Source organism: Pristiophorus japonicus, chromosome 12 (genome assembly GCF_044704955.1).
Source record: "Pristiophorus japonicus isolate sPriJap1 chromosome 12, sPriJap1.hap1, whole genome shotgun sequence".
Lineage (NCBI taxonomy): Eukaryota > Metazoa > Chordata > Chondrichthyes > Pristiophoridae > Pristiophorus > Pristiophorus japonicus.
In genome coordinates, this window is record NC_091988.1 from 132,753,795 (window position 1) to 132,768,023 (window position 14,229).

Sequence of the window (14,229 nt, forward strand, 5' to 3'; positions counted from 1 at the left end):
TGGAATTCTCTACCACAGAAAGTTGTTGAGGCCAGTTCGTTAGATATATTCAAAAGGGAGTTAGATATGGCCCTTACATCTAAAGGGATCAAGGGGTATGGAGAAAAAGCAGGAATGGGGTACTGAAGTTGTATGATCATATTGAATGCTGGTGCAGGCTCGAAGGGCCGAATGGCCTACTCCACCTATTTTCTATGTTTCTATACAGAGAGGTTTTTTAAAAAGTTAGAAAGCGGTGAATACTAGTGGATGATATACAAATAATAAACGCTAAACAACAAATGCTGGAAATCTAAAACAAAAACTAAAAATGTGAGAAATACACAAGGCTGATCAATGTTTGTGGGGAGCAAAAATATGTTAATAGTTTAAACAGGCTCTTCTTCAGAGTTATGTACAACAACTTGCCATTGTATAGCGCCTTTACCGTTGAAAATGTCCCGAGACATTTTATGGTGAGGGTGGGAAGAGAAAAGATAGGAATTATTAAGGGAACTGCCACCAAGCCATAGATGAGTGATTAAGAAGGGTGACTGAAAGCTTGGTTGAGAAGGTTGACCTTTGAAAAGGTTTTTGCAAGTGGAGAAAGAAGTGGTGAAGGGACGGTGCTTGGGTCAGAGTTCCAGAAAGTAGGGCAAAGTGACTCAAGTTTCTGCATCAATGGCCAAGCAAAGGTAGAATGAGTTGGATGAAAAGGCAGAGCCAGAAAAATAAAGGATGCAGGAGGGGATGCAAGGCTAGACGAGGTTGCAGAGATGGTGGGTAAGGCAAGAGAGGGATTTGAATAGGATTTTGAATGTAAGGCATTAAGGTGCTGTGGCCAGCAGGTGCAGGGCCACGTGTGGACTGATATGCTTTGGACTAGTTGGTGTTGTTAGTTTGGAGGAGGTAGAATTGTATTGTCTTATATGGAAGAAGTTTTTGGGGTGGTGGACAATGATGTGGAAAGAGGTGACTGAGCTGGCATTGCACCTGCTGCAGTTGATTGGGCAAGTGCTAGAGGAAGGGTAGCTGCAAGTCCGGCTGATGCAAGAATGAGCAATGATAACCCAGAAGGTACAGTTCCTCCAGAAAGTGAATTAAAGTGGAGATCAGTTTAGTGGTGGCGGAAATGGCAGATGATCTGGCAAATGTGGAGGCTTATTGGATGGAAAAGTGGAGTTCTGTTATTGGGAGAGGGTGAAAAAACAGGAATGGGGAACATGTGGACAAAGACTGTTGACCATAGATGATGGAAAACGCTTTTACCCCAAAACGATCTTGGAACAGGAATATTCATCCCAGATAAAATCTGATTTCAAGCAAGTATTCCTGTAACTTCAAGCTTTTTCAGCCGTAGCCGGCTGCAAGGTCAAAATCTGCATTAGGTCATAAGCTTTATCAAAAAACAGTGAAAGCAATGCCAAAAATATTTCCATTGAGCCTTTCTCTATTGCTTGATCTCAGTTAAAACCACTACCTGTCATACGTTTCTCAAAGTCCAGCTTGTACTTTTTGAGTATTCCAGGGACTACATTGTGTAAGGCAACAGAGTCAGATCTCATCACCTTGCCTGGTTTTTACAGCAAGCTTTCCAGCAAGGTGGGGGGGCTATCATTGGATAGAAATCAGGAACGGGAACCTTTCTGGTTTCACGTAACCCTTGGGTGCCAACTGTCGTGCCCCTCCTACTGATCTGTTTGAGATTGGCTAACTGTGTGTACATCAGTGGTGGAAGCCAGGTAGTTATTAGTCTGCATGGGTCAGTATCTCATCATGTTCGGTCCATTTGACTTCTGGGGAAGCCAGATGTGTATTACTAGTTTATAACTACTGCTTCACTTTGTTTGCCAGCATCCTCCCAAGTGAAGCTGTGAATAAATGGACACAAAATAAGAATATTCTCAGATAAGGTGGGTAATAGTGTTCCACAAGGATCAGTGCTGGGACCACTGCTGGTCACAGAGTCTTTCTTGAAGGAAAATCCATGAGCTCAGAGACCAGATAGGTTGGCTATGGTCGACCTCACAAGGTAGGAAGAGCTCCAGAAGAAAAATTTTCCACTGCGCTATTCACATCTTTGGGATATCTCAAAGTGCTTTAGTCATCATCGCCATCATCATAGGCAGTCCCTCGGAGTCGAGGCTGACTTGCTTCCACACTAGAAATGAGTTCTCAGATGACTGAAGAGTCCAATGCGGGACCTACAGTCTCGGTCACAGATGGGGCAAATGGTGGTTGAAGGAACAGGTGGGTGGGTGCCTAGGTTGCCACACGCTCCTTCTGCTGTCGTCGCTTGGCTTCAGCTTGCTCTCGCCGAAGAGACTCAAGATGTTCAGCGCCTTCCCGGATGCTTTCCCTCCACTTTAGGCGGTCTTGGACCAGGGATTCCCAGGTGTCAGTGGGAATGTTACATTTTTTCAAGGAGGCTTTGAAGGTATCCTTGCAGCGTTTCCTCTGCCCACTTGGTGCTCGCTTGCCGTGTCGCAGTTCCGAGTAGAGCGCTTGTTTTGGGAATCTCGTGTCGGGCATGCGGGCAATGTGGCTCGTCCAGCGGAGCTGATCGAGTGTGGTCAGTGCTTCAATGCTGGGGATATTGGTCTGAGCGAGGACACTGACGTTGGTGCGCCCATCCTGCCAATCGATTTGCAGGATCTTGCGGAGGCAGCGTTGATGATACTTCTCCAGAGTGTTGAAGTGTATGCTTTAGTCAGTGAAGTATTGTCACTTGTAATTTAGACAAATGCAACAATCAATTTGTGCACAGCAAGGTCCCACAAACAGCAGTTGAATAGGTCACCAAATAATCTGTTTTTAGTCATGTTGAATGAGATATAAATGTTCCCAGGTCAATGCCGCTGCTGCTTTTCACAGTGTCTTGGGATCTTTTACATCCACCTGAGGCGGGGTGACATGGGTTTGATTTAATGTCTCATCCAAAAAACAGCACTCACTCAGTATAGCAATGAAGTGTTCGCATATGTGCTCAAGACTACAGAATGAATCCATGCCCTTATTTAGAGGTGAGCATGCTACCCCTCAGCCAAGCAGCTAATTTTGTGAAATAGTCACACATTCCTCAATGCAAGTTTTTGTTTTCTGATTTTTCACAGGTTAACTGTGCATTTAATTTTGATAGGGAAACACAGCCTATTGTTTTAATATAACTGCAAAGGGATTTGAATTGTACTTCTGTGGGAACCTGAAAAGTCAGATTCACGGTCAATCAGTTTTTGTAAGATTGTGTTGGCCAGCATTGAACTGGGACTAGTTTTGAAACTGCAGTGTATTTCCGTGTAGGAAGGGCGCTTCTGATTCGAAGAATATATGTAGAGAGAAAGTGAGTGGCATATTTGTTATGTTATATATGAAGGCTAGTGAAAGTATATGATTCACTGTGTTACATTACATATTGCTCAGTTATTTGTTTTGTTAAAGTAAACCTGCTGGTTTAGAGACCAAGTCTCAGTCTGAGTGTATATTTAGTCTGGTTTTCAATGAGAGGAGAATGAATGATGTGCTACATTCCAGTAGTTGGTCTGCAGAGTTAGGGTTCTCTGTTGTGATCCTTGGGTCTAATTGTTGTTTATGTAAAGGGTTGGCAGGTTACGACATGCTCTGGATCAAGGGGTAAGAGATCTTCTTATCCCATGATCCAGAATACTCGGGAGTGACCCCAAGTGCAATAACCCAAAAATGTGACTGACATTAAAAAAAAATTCTTGAATGTGGTCTATTTTCTGGAGTTCTAATAGAATGATACAGCACTGAAGGAAGTAATTCGGCCAATCATGCCTGTGTCGGCTCATTGAAAGAGCTATCGAATTTGTCACATTCCCCAGGCCATTTATTGATCCTTTTGTTTCAGAACAATAACTACAAGAAAGGCATTTGACAAGGTGCCACACAAAAGGTTACTGCACAAGATAAAAGTTCACGGGGTTGGGGGTAATATATTAGCATGGATAGAAGTTTGGCTGACAAACTGAAAACAGAGAGTCGTGATAAATGGTTCTTTCTCTGGTTGGCAATCAGTAGCGAGTGGGGTGCCGCAGGGATTGGTGCTGGGACCCCAACTATTTACAATCTATAACGACTTAGAAGAGGGGACTGAGTGTAACGTAGCCAAGTTTGCTGACGATACAAAGATGGGAGGAAGGGTAGTGTGTGAGGAGGACATAAAGAGGCTGCAGGAGGAAATTTTCAGGCTAAGTGAGTGGGCAAGAATTTGGCAGATGGAGTATAATGTTGGAAAGTGTGAGGTCATGCACTTTGACAGAAAAAAAATCAAAGAGCAAGTTATTATTTAAATGGAGAAAGATTGCAAAGTGCTGCAGTACAGCTGGACCTGGGAGTGCTTGTGCATCAAACACAAAAGGATAGTATGCAGGTACAGTACAGCAAGTGATCAGGAAGGCCAATAAAATCTTGGCCTTTATTGCAAAGGGGATGGAGTATAAAAACAGGGAAGTCTTGTTAAAGCTGTACAGGGTATTAGTGAGACCAAACCTGGAATACTGCATGCAGTTTTGGTTTCCATATTTACAAAAGGATATACTTGCTGTGGAGGCAGGTCAGAGAAGATTCACTAGGTTGATCCCAGGGATGAGGGGGTTGACTTATGAGGAAAGGTTGAGTAGGTTGGGCCTCTGCTCATTGGAATTCAGAAGAATGAGAGGTGATCTTATCGGAACGTATAAGATTATGAGGGGGCTTGACAAGGTGGATGCAGAGAGGATGATTCCACTGGTGGGGGAGACTCGAACTAGAGGGCATGATTTTAGAATAAGGGGCCGTCCATTTAGAACTGAGATGAGGAGAAATTTCTTCAGGATTGTGAATCTGTGGAAATCGCTGCCTCAGCTGGGACAGTAAATAAATTTAAGGCAGAAATAGACAGTTAAGGGGTTATGGGGAGCGGGTAGGGAAGTGAAGCTGAGTCCATGATCAGATCAGCCATGATCTTATTGAATGGCGGAGCAGGCTCGAGGATCCTTATGGCCTACTCCTATTTCTTACGTTCTTAAAGTTCAGAGGAGAAGTTAAAAAGAAAATAAGAGGGGCAAAGAGAGGGTATGAGAATTGAATGGCAGCTAACATAAAAGGTAATCTAAAAGTCTTCTATTGGCATATAAATAGTAAATGGGTACTAAGAGCAGGGGTGGGGCCGATTAGGGACCAAAAAGGAGGCAGCCAGTATGGCTGAGGTACTAAATGAGTACGTTGCATCTGTCTTCACCAAGGAAGAAGATGCTGCCATAGACATAGTAAAGGAGGAGGTGGAGGAACTACTGGGTGGGATAAGAATTGATGAAGATGAGGTACTAGAATGGCTGGCTCTACTTAAAGTAGATAAGTCACCAGGACCAGGTAGGACGCTGAGGGAAGTGAAGGAGGAAATCACGAAGGTACTGGTCATAATCTTCCAATTCTCCTTAGCAATGGGGGCGATGCCAGAGGACTGGAGAATTGCAAATGTTACCCATTGTTTAAAAAAGAGTGTAAGGCTAAACCCAGTAACTACAGGCTGGTCCATTTAACCTCGGTATTGGGGAAGCTGTTAGAAACAGTAATCAGGAATAAAATATACAGTCACTTGGATAAATGTGGCTTAATTAAGGAAAGCTAGCACGAATTTATTAAAGGCAAATCGTTTATAACCAACTTGATCCAGTTTTTTGATGAGGTAACAGAGAGGGTTGATGGGGGCAATGCAGTTGACATGGTGTACATGGATTTCCAAAAGGCGTTCGATAAAGTGCCACATAATGGGCTTGCCAGCATATTTGAAGCCCATGGAAAGGAAATTGGCGAAGTGACAGGATACAGAGAGTAGTGGTGAACGGTTGGTTTTTGGACTGGAGGAAGGTGTACAGTGGTGTTCCTCAGGGATCAATATTAGGACCACTGCTTTTCTTGATATATATTAATGACTTGGGCACAATTTCTAAATTTGCAGATGACATAAAACTTTAACGTATAGTGAACAGTGAGTGGGATAGAGATAGTCTTCAAGAGGATATAGACATGCTGGTGGAATGGGAGGACACGTGGCAGATGAAATTTAATGCCGAAAAGTGTGAAGTGATGCATTTCGGTAGAATGAGGAGAGGAAATATAAACTGAAGGGGGTGCATAAACAGAGAACACCTAGGGGTATATGTGCACACATCATTGAAGGTGGCAGGGCAGGTTGAAAAAGTAGTTAATAAAGCTTACGAAATCCTGGGTTTCATGAAGAGAGGTATAGAGTAAAAACCGTGGAAATTGTGATGAACCTATATAAAATACTGGTTCGGCCTCAACTGGAGTATTGTGTCCAATTCTAGGCACTGCACTTTAATCATCATCATAGGAATCGAGGAAGACTTGCTTTCACTCTCAAAATGAGTCCTTAGGTGGCTGAACAGTCCAATACGAGAACCACAGTCTCTGTCACAGATGGGACAGATAGTCGTTGAGGGAAAGGGTGGGTGGGACAGGTTTGCCACACGTTCTTTCCACTGCCTGCATTTGATTTCTGCGGCGACGAGACTCGAGGTACTCAGTGCTCTCCCGGATGTACTTCCTCCACTTGAGGCAGTCTATGGCCAGGGACTCCCAGGTGTCAGTGGGGATGCTGCACTTTATCAGGGAGGCTTTGAGGGTGTCCTTGTTAAGTTTCCTCTGTCCACCTTTGGCTCGTTTGCCGTGAAGGAGTTCCGAGTAGAGCGCTTGCTTTGGGAGTCTCGTGTTGGTCATGCGAACAGTGTGGCTTGCCCAGCGAAGCTGATCAAGTGTGGTCAGTGCTTCAATGCCTGGTCTGGTTGAGGACACTAACGTTGGTTCATCTGTCCTTTAGGAAGGATGTGAAGGAGAAAAAAGATCTCCGAGAATGATTCCAGGGATCAGGGACTTCAGTTACGTGGATAGGCTGGAGAAGCTGGGGTTGTTCTGCTTCGAGCAGAGAAGGTTGGAAGGAGATTTGATGGAGGGGTCAAAATCATGATGGGTCTAGACAGAGTAGATGGAGAGAAACTGTTCCCATTGGTGGAAGGGTCGAGAACCAGAGGACACAGATTTAAGGTGATTGGCAAAAGAACCAAAGGCAACATAAAAAAACCTTTTTGCACAGCGAGTGGTTAGGATCTGCAATGCACTGCCTGGAAGGGTGGTGGAAGCAGACTCTGATCACTGCTTTCAAAAGGGTGTTGGATAAGTATCTGAAAGAAAAAAATGCAGGGCTACGGGGAAAGGGCGGGGGAGTGGGACTAGCTGAGGTTCTCTTTCTGCCTTCTGTGCTGTAACCATTCTATGATATACTTTATAAGGGGGAGAAAAGGGCACCCTGGAGAATAGGAAAGACTGAAGGGAGGATTCCAAAAACACGTGCAGATTTTTTGGAAGGCTTTTGAAGCAAGTGGATGATGATGAGGAGAGTTCGGACATTTCCAGTTTTGGGGGTGGGGGCAGCAGGCGATGTTCCCTCGCGGCTACGCAGTATCTGATTTCCCACGTAGGTGACTCACCAGCTTTTGCATTGTAAAAACAGTGCACGCGCAAAATTAAAATGGGCTGCGCAGCAATTTAAAGGGACTACGCACAAAAAAAATTGAAGGGAACGTTGGCAGTAGGCTTCAGTTACACTCAGCATATTTGAGGTTAGATTGTCTTCTGGAAATGTTTTCAGCACCATTTCAGTATGCACATGAAGTTCTGGAGCAAACCAGTATGTATTTACATAAAAGCAGAAAATGTGGGAAAAACACAGTCGGTCAGTCAGCATCGATGAAGAAAGCTGTTGAGTTAACTTTTGAGATAAGTTAACTGAAGGATTGGATGCTTGGAAAGGTAGTTTATTTGTTCTCCCAGCAGATACTGACTGACCTGCTCTCTCTTTCCAGCCTTGTTTGTTTTTGTTTGATTTCCAGCATTTATATTTGTAAACACATAGACAGGTGGTTATCAATCAGTGTATGTTATGTGCAGCCTATAGTGCGTTCACAGTAAGTAGAGTTATGCAGACACCAATATCTAAAGCAGTAGTGGTGTGGAGGTAACTACCAGTGCATAAAGTACTACATTTGTATGTGATTTTTCTGCTATTGAATTCTGATTTGCACTTGTCAGATTGTAACCAATTCTAAATGTTTTGTTTCAGGAGTTCTATGAACATACAACAGTCCTCTGGCAGGATGAAGGTGTGAAAGCATGCTATGAAAGGTCAAACGAGTATCAGCTCATTGACTGCGCACACTAGTAAGTACTTTTTGGTTCTCTTGGCAAATTTGGTGGTTAGGAACAGACACTACTAGGAATATATAAACTTAAATAATAATGTTGCAGACAGGAATCTAATGCAAAACGTTGGGTAATTTGGCATGGAACTCTTGGATTGTTATGGGACTAGTAATCTGGTAATACAATTCTTGTTTTGTTGATTGCTGACATTGCTTCTGAAACCAACACTGAAATGTCTTTTTAGTTGTAGTTTACTAGTTGAACTAAAATGCCTGAGGAATGCAATTTGAAGAAGCTGGGCCACAGTATGTTGGTGAATGAGGCACTAAATATACTATTAAAAAGGATTTGGTACTATCAATAATGGCGTATGAGGCATTTCAGTAGCACATTATTCTTGCATTATGATTTTTGAGGGGTACCAAAGTGTAGCGGCTCGGAGCTTCACGGATTATTGCAGTTGAAATTAAGCTAATTTGAGCTTTGTTTTGATAGAAATGATCAAGTTTTCTAATTCACATCAGTTCTTCAAAATATTCACATAATGAACGCTGTGCAGCACTGCTTTTCACTGCACTTCTGTGCCACCATATTCTGTAATACATTGAAAAATGATTGTCTTTTTTTTTAACCATTACATAACTAATCTATCTATTAAATACGCTTACTACAGAATTTGAAAATTTCCGTTCTTTTTGATGGATTTAAGAGGACAACAACTAAAACAAAAATTTATATAGCACCTGCAAAGCAGCAAAACGTTCCAAGACACATCACAGGAGTGTTATCAAACAAAATTTGATACCGAGTCATGAGATATTTGAACAGATGACTAAAAGCTTAGACCAAGTGGTCGATTTTAAGGAGCATCTTAAAGGAGGAGAGAGAGGTGGAGTGGTTTAGGGAGCAAATGCCAGCACTTAGGCCCTTGGCAACTGAGCGCACGGCCACCAGTGGTGGAGCGATTAAAATCGGGGATGCACAAGGGGCCAGAATTGGAGAAGCGCAGAGATCTTGACGGCTTGTAAGTCTGGAGGAGGCTAGTGTTAGGGAGAGGCAAGGCCATGGAATGATTTGAAAATAAGGATGAGAATTTTAAAATTGAGGCATTGCAGGACCAGGAGCCAATGTAGTTCAGGGGTGGTGGGTGAACGGGACTTGGTGCGAGTAAGGATATGGGCAGCAGAGTTTTGGATGAGCTCAAGTTTATGTAAGGTGGGAGACCAGCCTGGAGAGTACTGGCCTAGTCAAGTCTAGAGCAAAGTTACCTCTAAGCTGTGCTTTGTTGTGCGCGGTTTGTTTATTTCAATGCGCGGTCCCTTTAAATTTCTGCGCATGTGTGGTATTTCCAATGGAAAAGCTTGTGAGCGGCCTGCGTGGTACCTTACAGATTACTACTCGGCTGTGCACACTTGCAGCTTAGAAAGAACGTTGGTCTAGAAGTAACAAAGGCATGGATGAGGGTTTCAGCAGCAGCTGAGCTGAGGCAGGGGCAGAGTTGGGCATTTGTTTTGTGCCATCTGTTTATTGGCTGTTTTTCCATTTGTATGGAATATACAATGATGGATAGAGTTGAAATATGGAATATTAATGCAGCTTGTTGTTGCTTCAGCACTTCACACTTGGAATAATAAGACAATATTAAAAGAAATTAATGTAAGTTAAGTGAAAGAACATTGAAAGAACTGTAAGTGAATGTTAAAATAAACTGGAGATGCAAAAAGGGCACTAGAAAAAAATATAGCATAGGACTTTTAAACACACAACTTTATCAATATCATAACAGAAAGAGTGGTTAGGATAGATCTTTAAAAAGATGTAATTCGATGACAAGAAAATAGAATTGCTTAGTGATTACTCACCAGTGGGAGAAATATAAAATATTTTGAAATGCAAGGAGGAGTTACTGATCAGTTAAAAGCACTGAAAACTAACAAATCCCTTGATCGGAAAACTTGGCAGGAAATTTGTGGGGCCCTGGCTACAGTTACAATGTATTCATTGGGTACTGAAGAAATTCTGCTGGATTGGAAGAATGCAAATGTAGTGTTAATATTTGAGAGATGCAAATCTGACCCATGTATCAGTAGTGGATAAAATTATGGAAACCACTATGAGGAGTATTTTGGAGGAGTATGGGGGGCTGGGAAGAGGGAGCTTGAGGAAGGCGATGCAAACTTGACATCTTTTCTGAGACAATATGAATTCGGTCACAAGCTGGTGTCCCGTGCACCCCATCGGTTTGCTTGTAACAGATCCTGAGTTGAATCCAGGCACAGTTGATTATCTTCATGGAGGATGGTAGGATTTCTAGTGAAAATCATCAACTAGAATGGTAAAGTGCGTCTAGAGGATTTGATCCCCTTAATGGCCCCAAGTTTCCACACGCAGCAAAACGGGCGCCCCTCCGAGCTGGGCGCCCGTTTTTCGCGCCGAAAACGGCGCCTGAAAAGAAAACGCCTATTCTCGAGCGCTTTGCAGCTCGATGTCTGCTTGGCGCGGCGCACAGAGGGCGGAGCCTACCACTTGCGCCGATTTTGTACGTAGGAGGGGGCGGGTACAATTTAAATGAGTTTTTTTCATGCCGGCAACCCTGCGCGTGCGTGTTGGAGCGTTCGTGCACACGCAGTGTGAAGGAAACATTGGCACTCGCCTATTTTAAAAAGTGCTACAGAAAAAGCGAAAATTTGTTTATTGAACCCTTGAAAAGGCTTGTATTTTAATTTTCTTGATATTTCTGTGTGTGAGGGTGAGGGAGTGCATTCTGTAATTAAAGATAGACTGTGATAAACGGGACACATGCACTTGTTTGAGACTATTCAAATTCTTTGTAGCTGTTCAATTTTTAAAATTTTTTAATAAAACCACATTGCCCTTCCATGATCAGCACTGAGGCTTCCTACAGCTTTCTCCCTCCCTCCCTCCCCCCCCCCCCCCCCCCCCCCCGCCATCGGTCGGGCCCGACGGAAAACGGCTGCCTCAAGTAATGAGGCTTCCTGCAACCTTCTCCCTCCCCCTGCCGTCAGTCGGTCCCGACGGCAAACCACTGCCTGAAAGGCCTGCCTGATGCACTTTCACACAGGTAGGAACATGGTTTATTTAATCTTTTCTTTGCTTATAAATTTTTATTCAGGTTGGATTTATTTGTATAAGTATAACTAAGGATTTATTGTAGAATTTAATGACTTCCCTTCCCCCCCCTTCCCCCCCAACTCGTTCCCGACGCCTAATTTGTAACCTGTGTCTGATTTTTTAATGTGTAGACAAGGTTTTTTCAAGCCTACAAAAATCTTCACTTGCGCCATTCTAAGTTAGTTTGGAGTATGTTTTCACTGTGGAAACTTTCAGATCAGGCGTCAGTGGCCGGACACGCCCCCTTTTGAAAAAAAAATTCTGTTCAAAAGTGAAACTGTTTTACCTGACTAGAACTGCAGAAAACTTAAATGTGGAGAATTCCGATTTCTAAGATACTCCGTTCTCCACCAGTTGCTCCTAAAAATCAGGAGCAAATCATGTGGAAACTTGGGGCCATCAATCCATTTGTACTCTGGCTGACTAGTTAGAGCTGTGCATCCCCAGGTAGCTAATCCATCTCGGTCCTAAATCCCCTTATCCTTCGACTGTGACCCCTGGTTCTGGACTTCCCCAACATCGGGAACATTCTTCCTGCATCTAACCTGTCCAATTTACCTTTCCTACATCACTTACCTTGTAAGTGTCTTCTTAGTTGCCTCCTTTCAAGGCAAAAAGCCCAAGTTTCTCCAGCTTCTTTTCTGAAGTCAATCATGTGACTCTAGGAAGAAGCCTCACTGTAATACCTCCAGGAATTGAATGTCTCCCTTGTCTTGGTGACCACTCTTCAAGGGGTGATCACTCTTCAAGGTGTGTTCTAATGATCATCGTACAGTTCTGACATCTGATTTGGATTTCCAAGGCTTTTGTTCTGTAGCTCAGCATTCTATTTGTTTTATTGACGTGTCTGCGGGGTGGCAATCTGTCAAGTGCTAAGTCTTAACACCTCTGAATCTCTTTCAGCTTCGCCCATAACTATTTCAATATCACAAATAGTGTGATTATGTGTGCGCTCTAGGTCCGTGCAGCAGAGCAGGTCTCCAGTCGTCCTGGTTAACCCTTGCCACTGGATAAAGGCCTAGCTCTGTCAAGCCCGTGTGGTGGCTGATGTGCAACGGTCACCACACGTTAAAAAAATCCACGCACAGGCATCTTCCACCCTTCAATTGGAGTTCAGGACTGGAATATCAGGTCCTTCATTGAAACATCTGTGAACTCGTGTGGAAGCAAGTCATCCTCATTCGAGGGACCGCCTATAATGATGAATCCACAAAGTAGCTCAGTAGCTTTCCATTCAGCATTCAGGCATTTGGAAACTGAATGCCCCAAGGAGGAGGAAGTCAGTAAATTGTCCAAAGCTAGTTTGCCAGTCAAAAGTCCACATGTAAAGAGTTATTCATAGAAACATAGAAAATAGGTGCAGGAGTAGGCCATTCGGCCCTTCGAGCCTGCACCGCCATTCAATGAGTTCATGGCTGAACAAAATGTGTAGAGTCATTCAACACCTGAATTACTCAAAGCTCACTCTAGCAGTCCCTGATCCTGCAGATCTAGCATAGATGCAGATGCCAACTTCGTTGGTTATTTTGTTATGCCCACAATCAAGCAGATTATGTTAACAGGTGCCATAAGAACCATTCCCATAAGACCAAGCATACAAAATTCACTGGGAAGTAACGAAACCTTTGTTTGGGAACCTGGTCATAAATTTGGCAATTGTTTGCTAAATTATTTAGTGACGTGGAAAATACACCATACAAGATATTGGGCCCAAGTATGCCCCCGCCCCCGCCCCCCCCCCCCCCCCCACCCCACCCCTGTTAAAACGGCGCACCTCGACTTTGTAGAAGAAAAACGGCACAGAAAACTTACCTAGGTATTCTCCCCGCTCCTGGAACATCGCAGGCCCTCAGGTCCCGGCGCTGAAAACAGTGCCGGGACCTCTGCACATGTGTGCTAGAGTGTGCGCGCATGTGCAGTAACTACTCGCCCCCACAAGCTCTGCAGGCTGTGGGAGGAGCGCGAAGTACGCCGCCCCTAGCACTGGCCGAATGGGCTCCCTCATCGGCGGCCAGAGTGTGCAGAGCTGCAACCCCCACCAAAATTAAATTTTGTCTCTAGGAGAGGAGAGGAGAAAGCGGTGGTTAAATAGAAAGCGATATCAAAGCATGAAAGTTAAGTGGATACCGGACACAATAAACTTCAAATACATTTCAAAATCAGGGTGAGTACAGAGAGCTGTTCCAGCGGACCGCTAATGCAGTTTGGACATTAGATGTGCAAATTGTTCTGTAGATTACTGATGAGCAGTGTTGTGTCTACAAGCTAACCTTTCTGAATGGGATCTCCCTCCTGTAAACAATTTTTGTTGATTTCTTAATTTTCTCCGAGATACAAGTAACTGTTTTGTGGTTAGGGTGAAAGGCAATCTTTTACCCTCACTCGGATAGTGCATCATTTGGATTTGTTTCAGAAACCTTTTATCTTAAATCATAACAGAAAATGCTGGAAGTACAGATCTAGTTGTTTAGTGCTTTGTAAATCTTGGCGCTACGTGTAGGTCCTCAGCTTCCTTGTATATTTGATTTGTTATTGAATGCTTATTTTTGTGCTTTGTTTAGTGCTTGGTGCTTTAAATGTACTTATGCTTCTTTAATGTTGTGAAGGTGTTTAGTGCTTTGCAAGGTACTCTCTCTTCCCTCTCCCTCTTCCCCCCCCCCCCCCCCCCCATCTCTGGCTACCTGCACTGATTTCTTAACTCACCGCAAGGTTTTTCTGTGCGGCCTAAGTTAGTTTGGAGTAACTTTTAGCTGTCTAAACTTGCTTAAATGGCCAAAACAGGCGTAAGTGGCTGGTAACGCCCCCTTTTGTTTTTTTTTTAAAAACAAAGAAACTTAAAAAAAACCTAACTAACTCACTTACACTGGAGCAAATTAAATGGGCAGAATTGCAATTTTT

At 43.6% G+C, this 14,229-nt stretch overlaps 1 protein-coding gene across 3 annotated transcripts in view; it reads left to right on the plus strand.

The window, feature by feature from the left end:
- Positions 1–14,229, plus strand: part of gnas (GNAS complex locus) — a 345,630-nt gene that overhangs the window by 224,983 nt on the left and 106,418 nt on the right. For all 3 annotated transcript variants that reach the window (XM_070895940.1, XM_070895941.1, XM_070895942.1), the window contains exon 5: positions 8,120–8,217. In XM_070895940.1, coding sequence (XP_070752041.1) covers positions 8,120–8,217 — 98 coding nt within the window. The remainder of the gene's footprint in view (positions 1–8,119; positions 8,218–14,229) is intronic.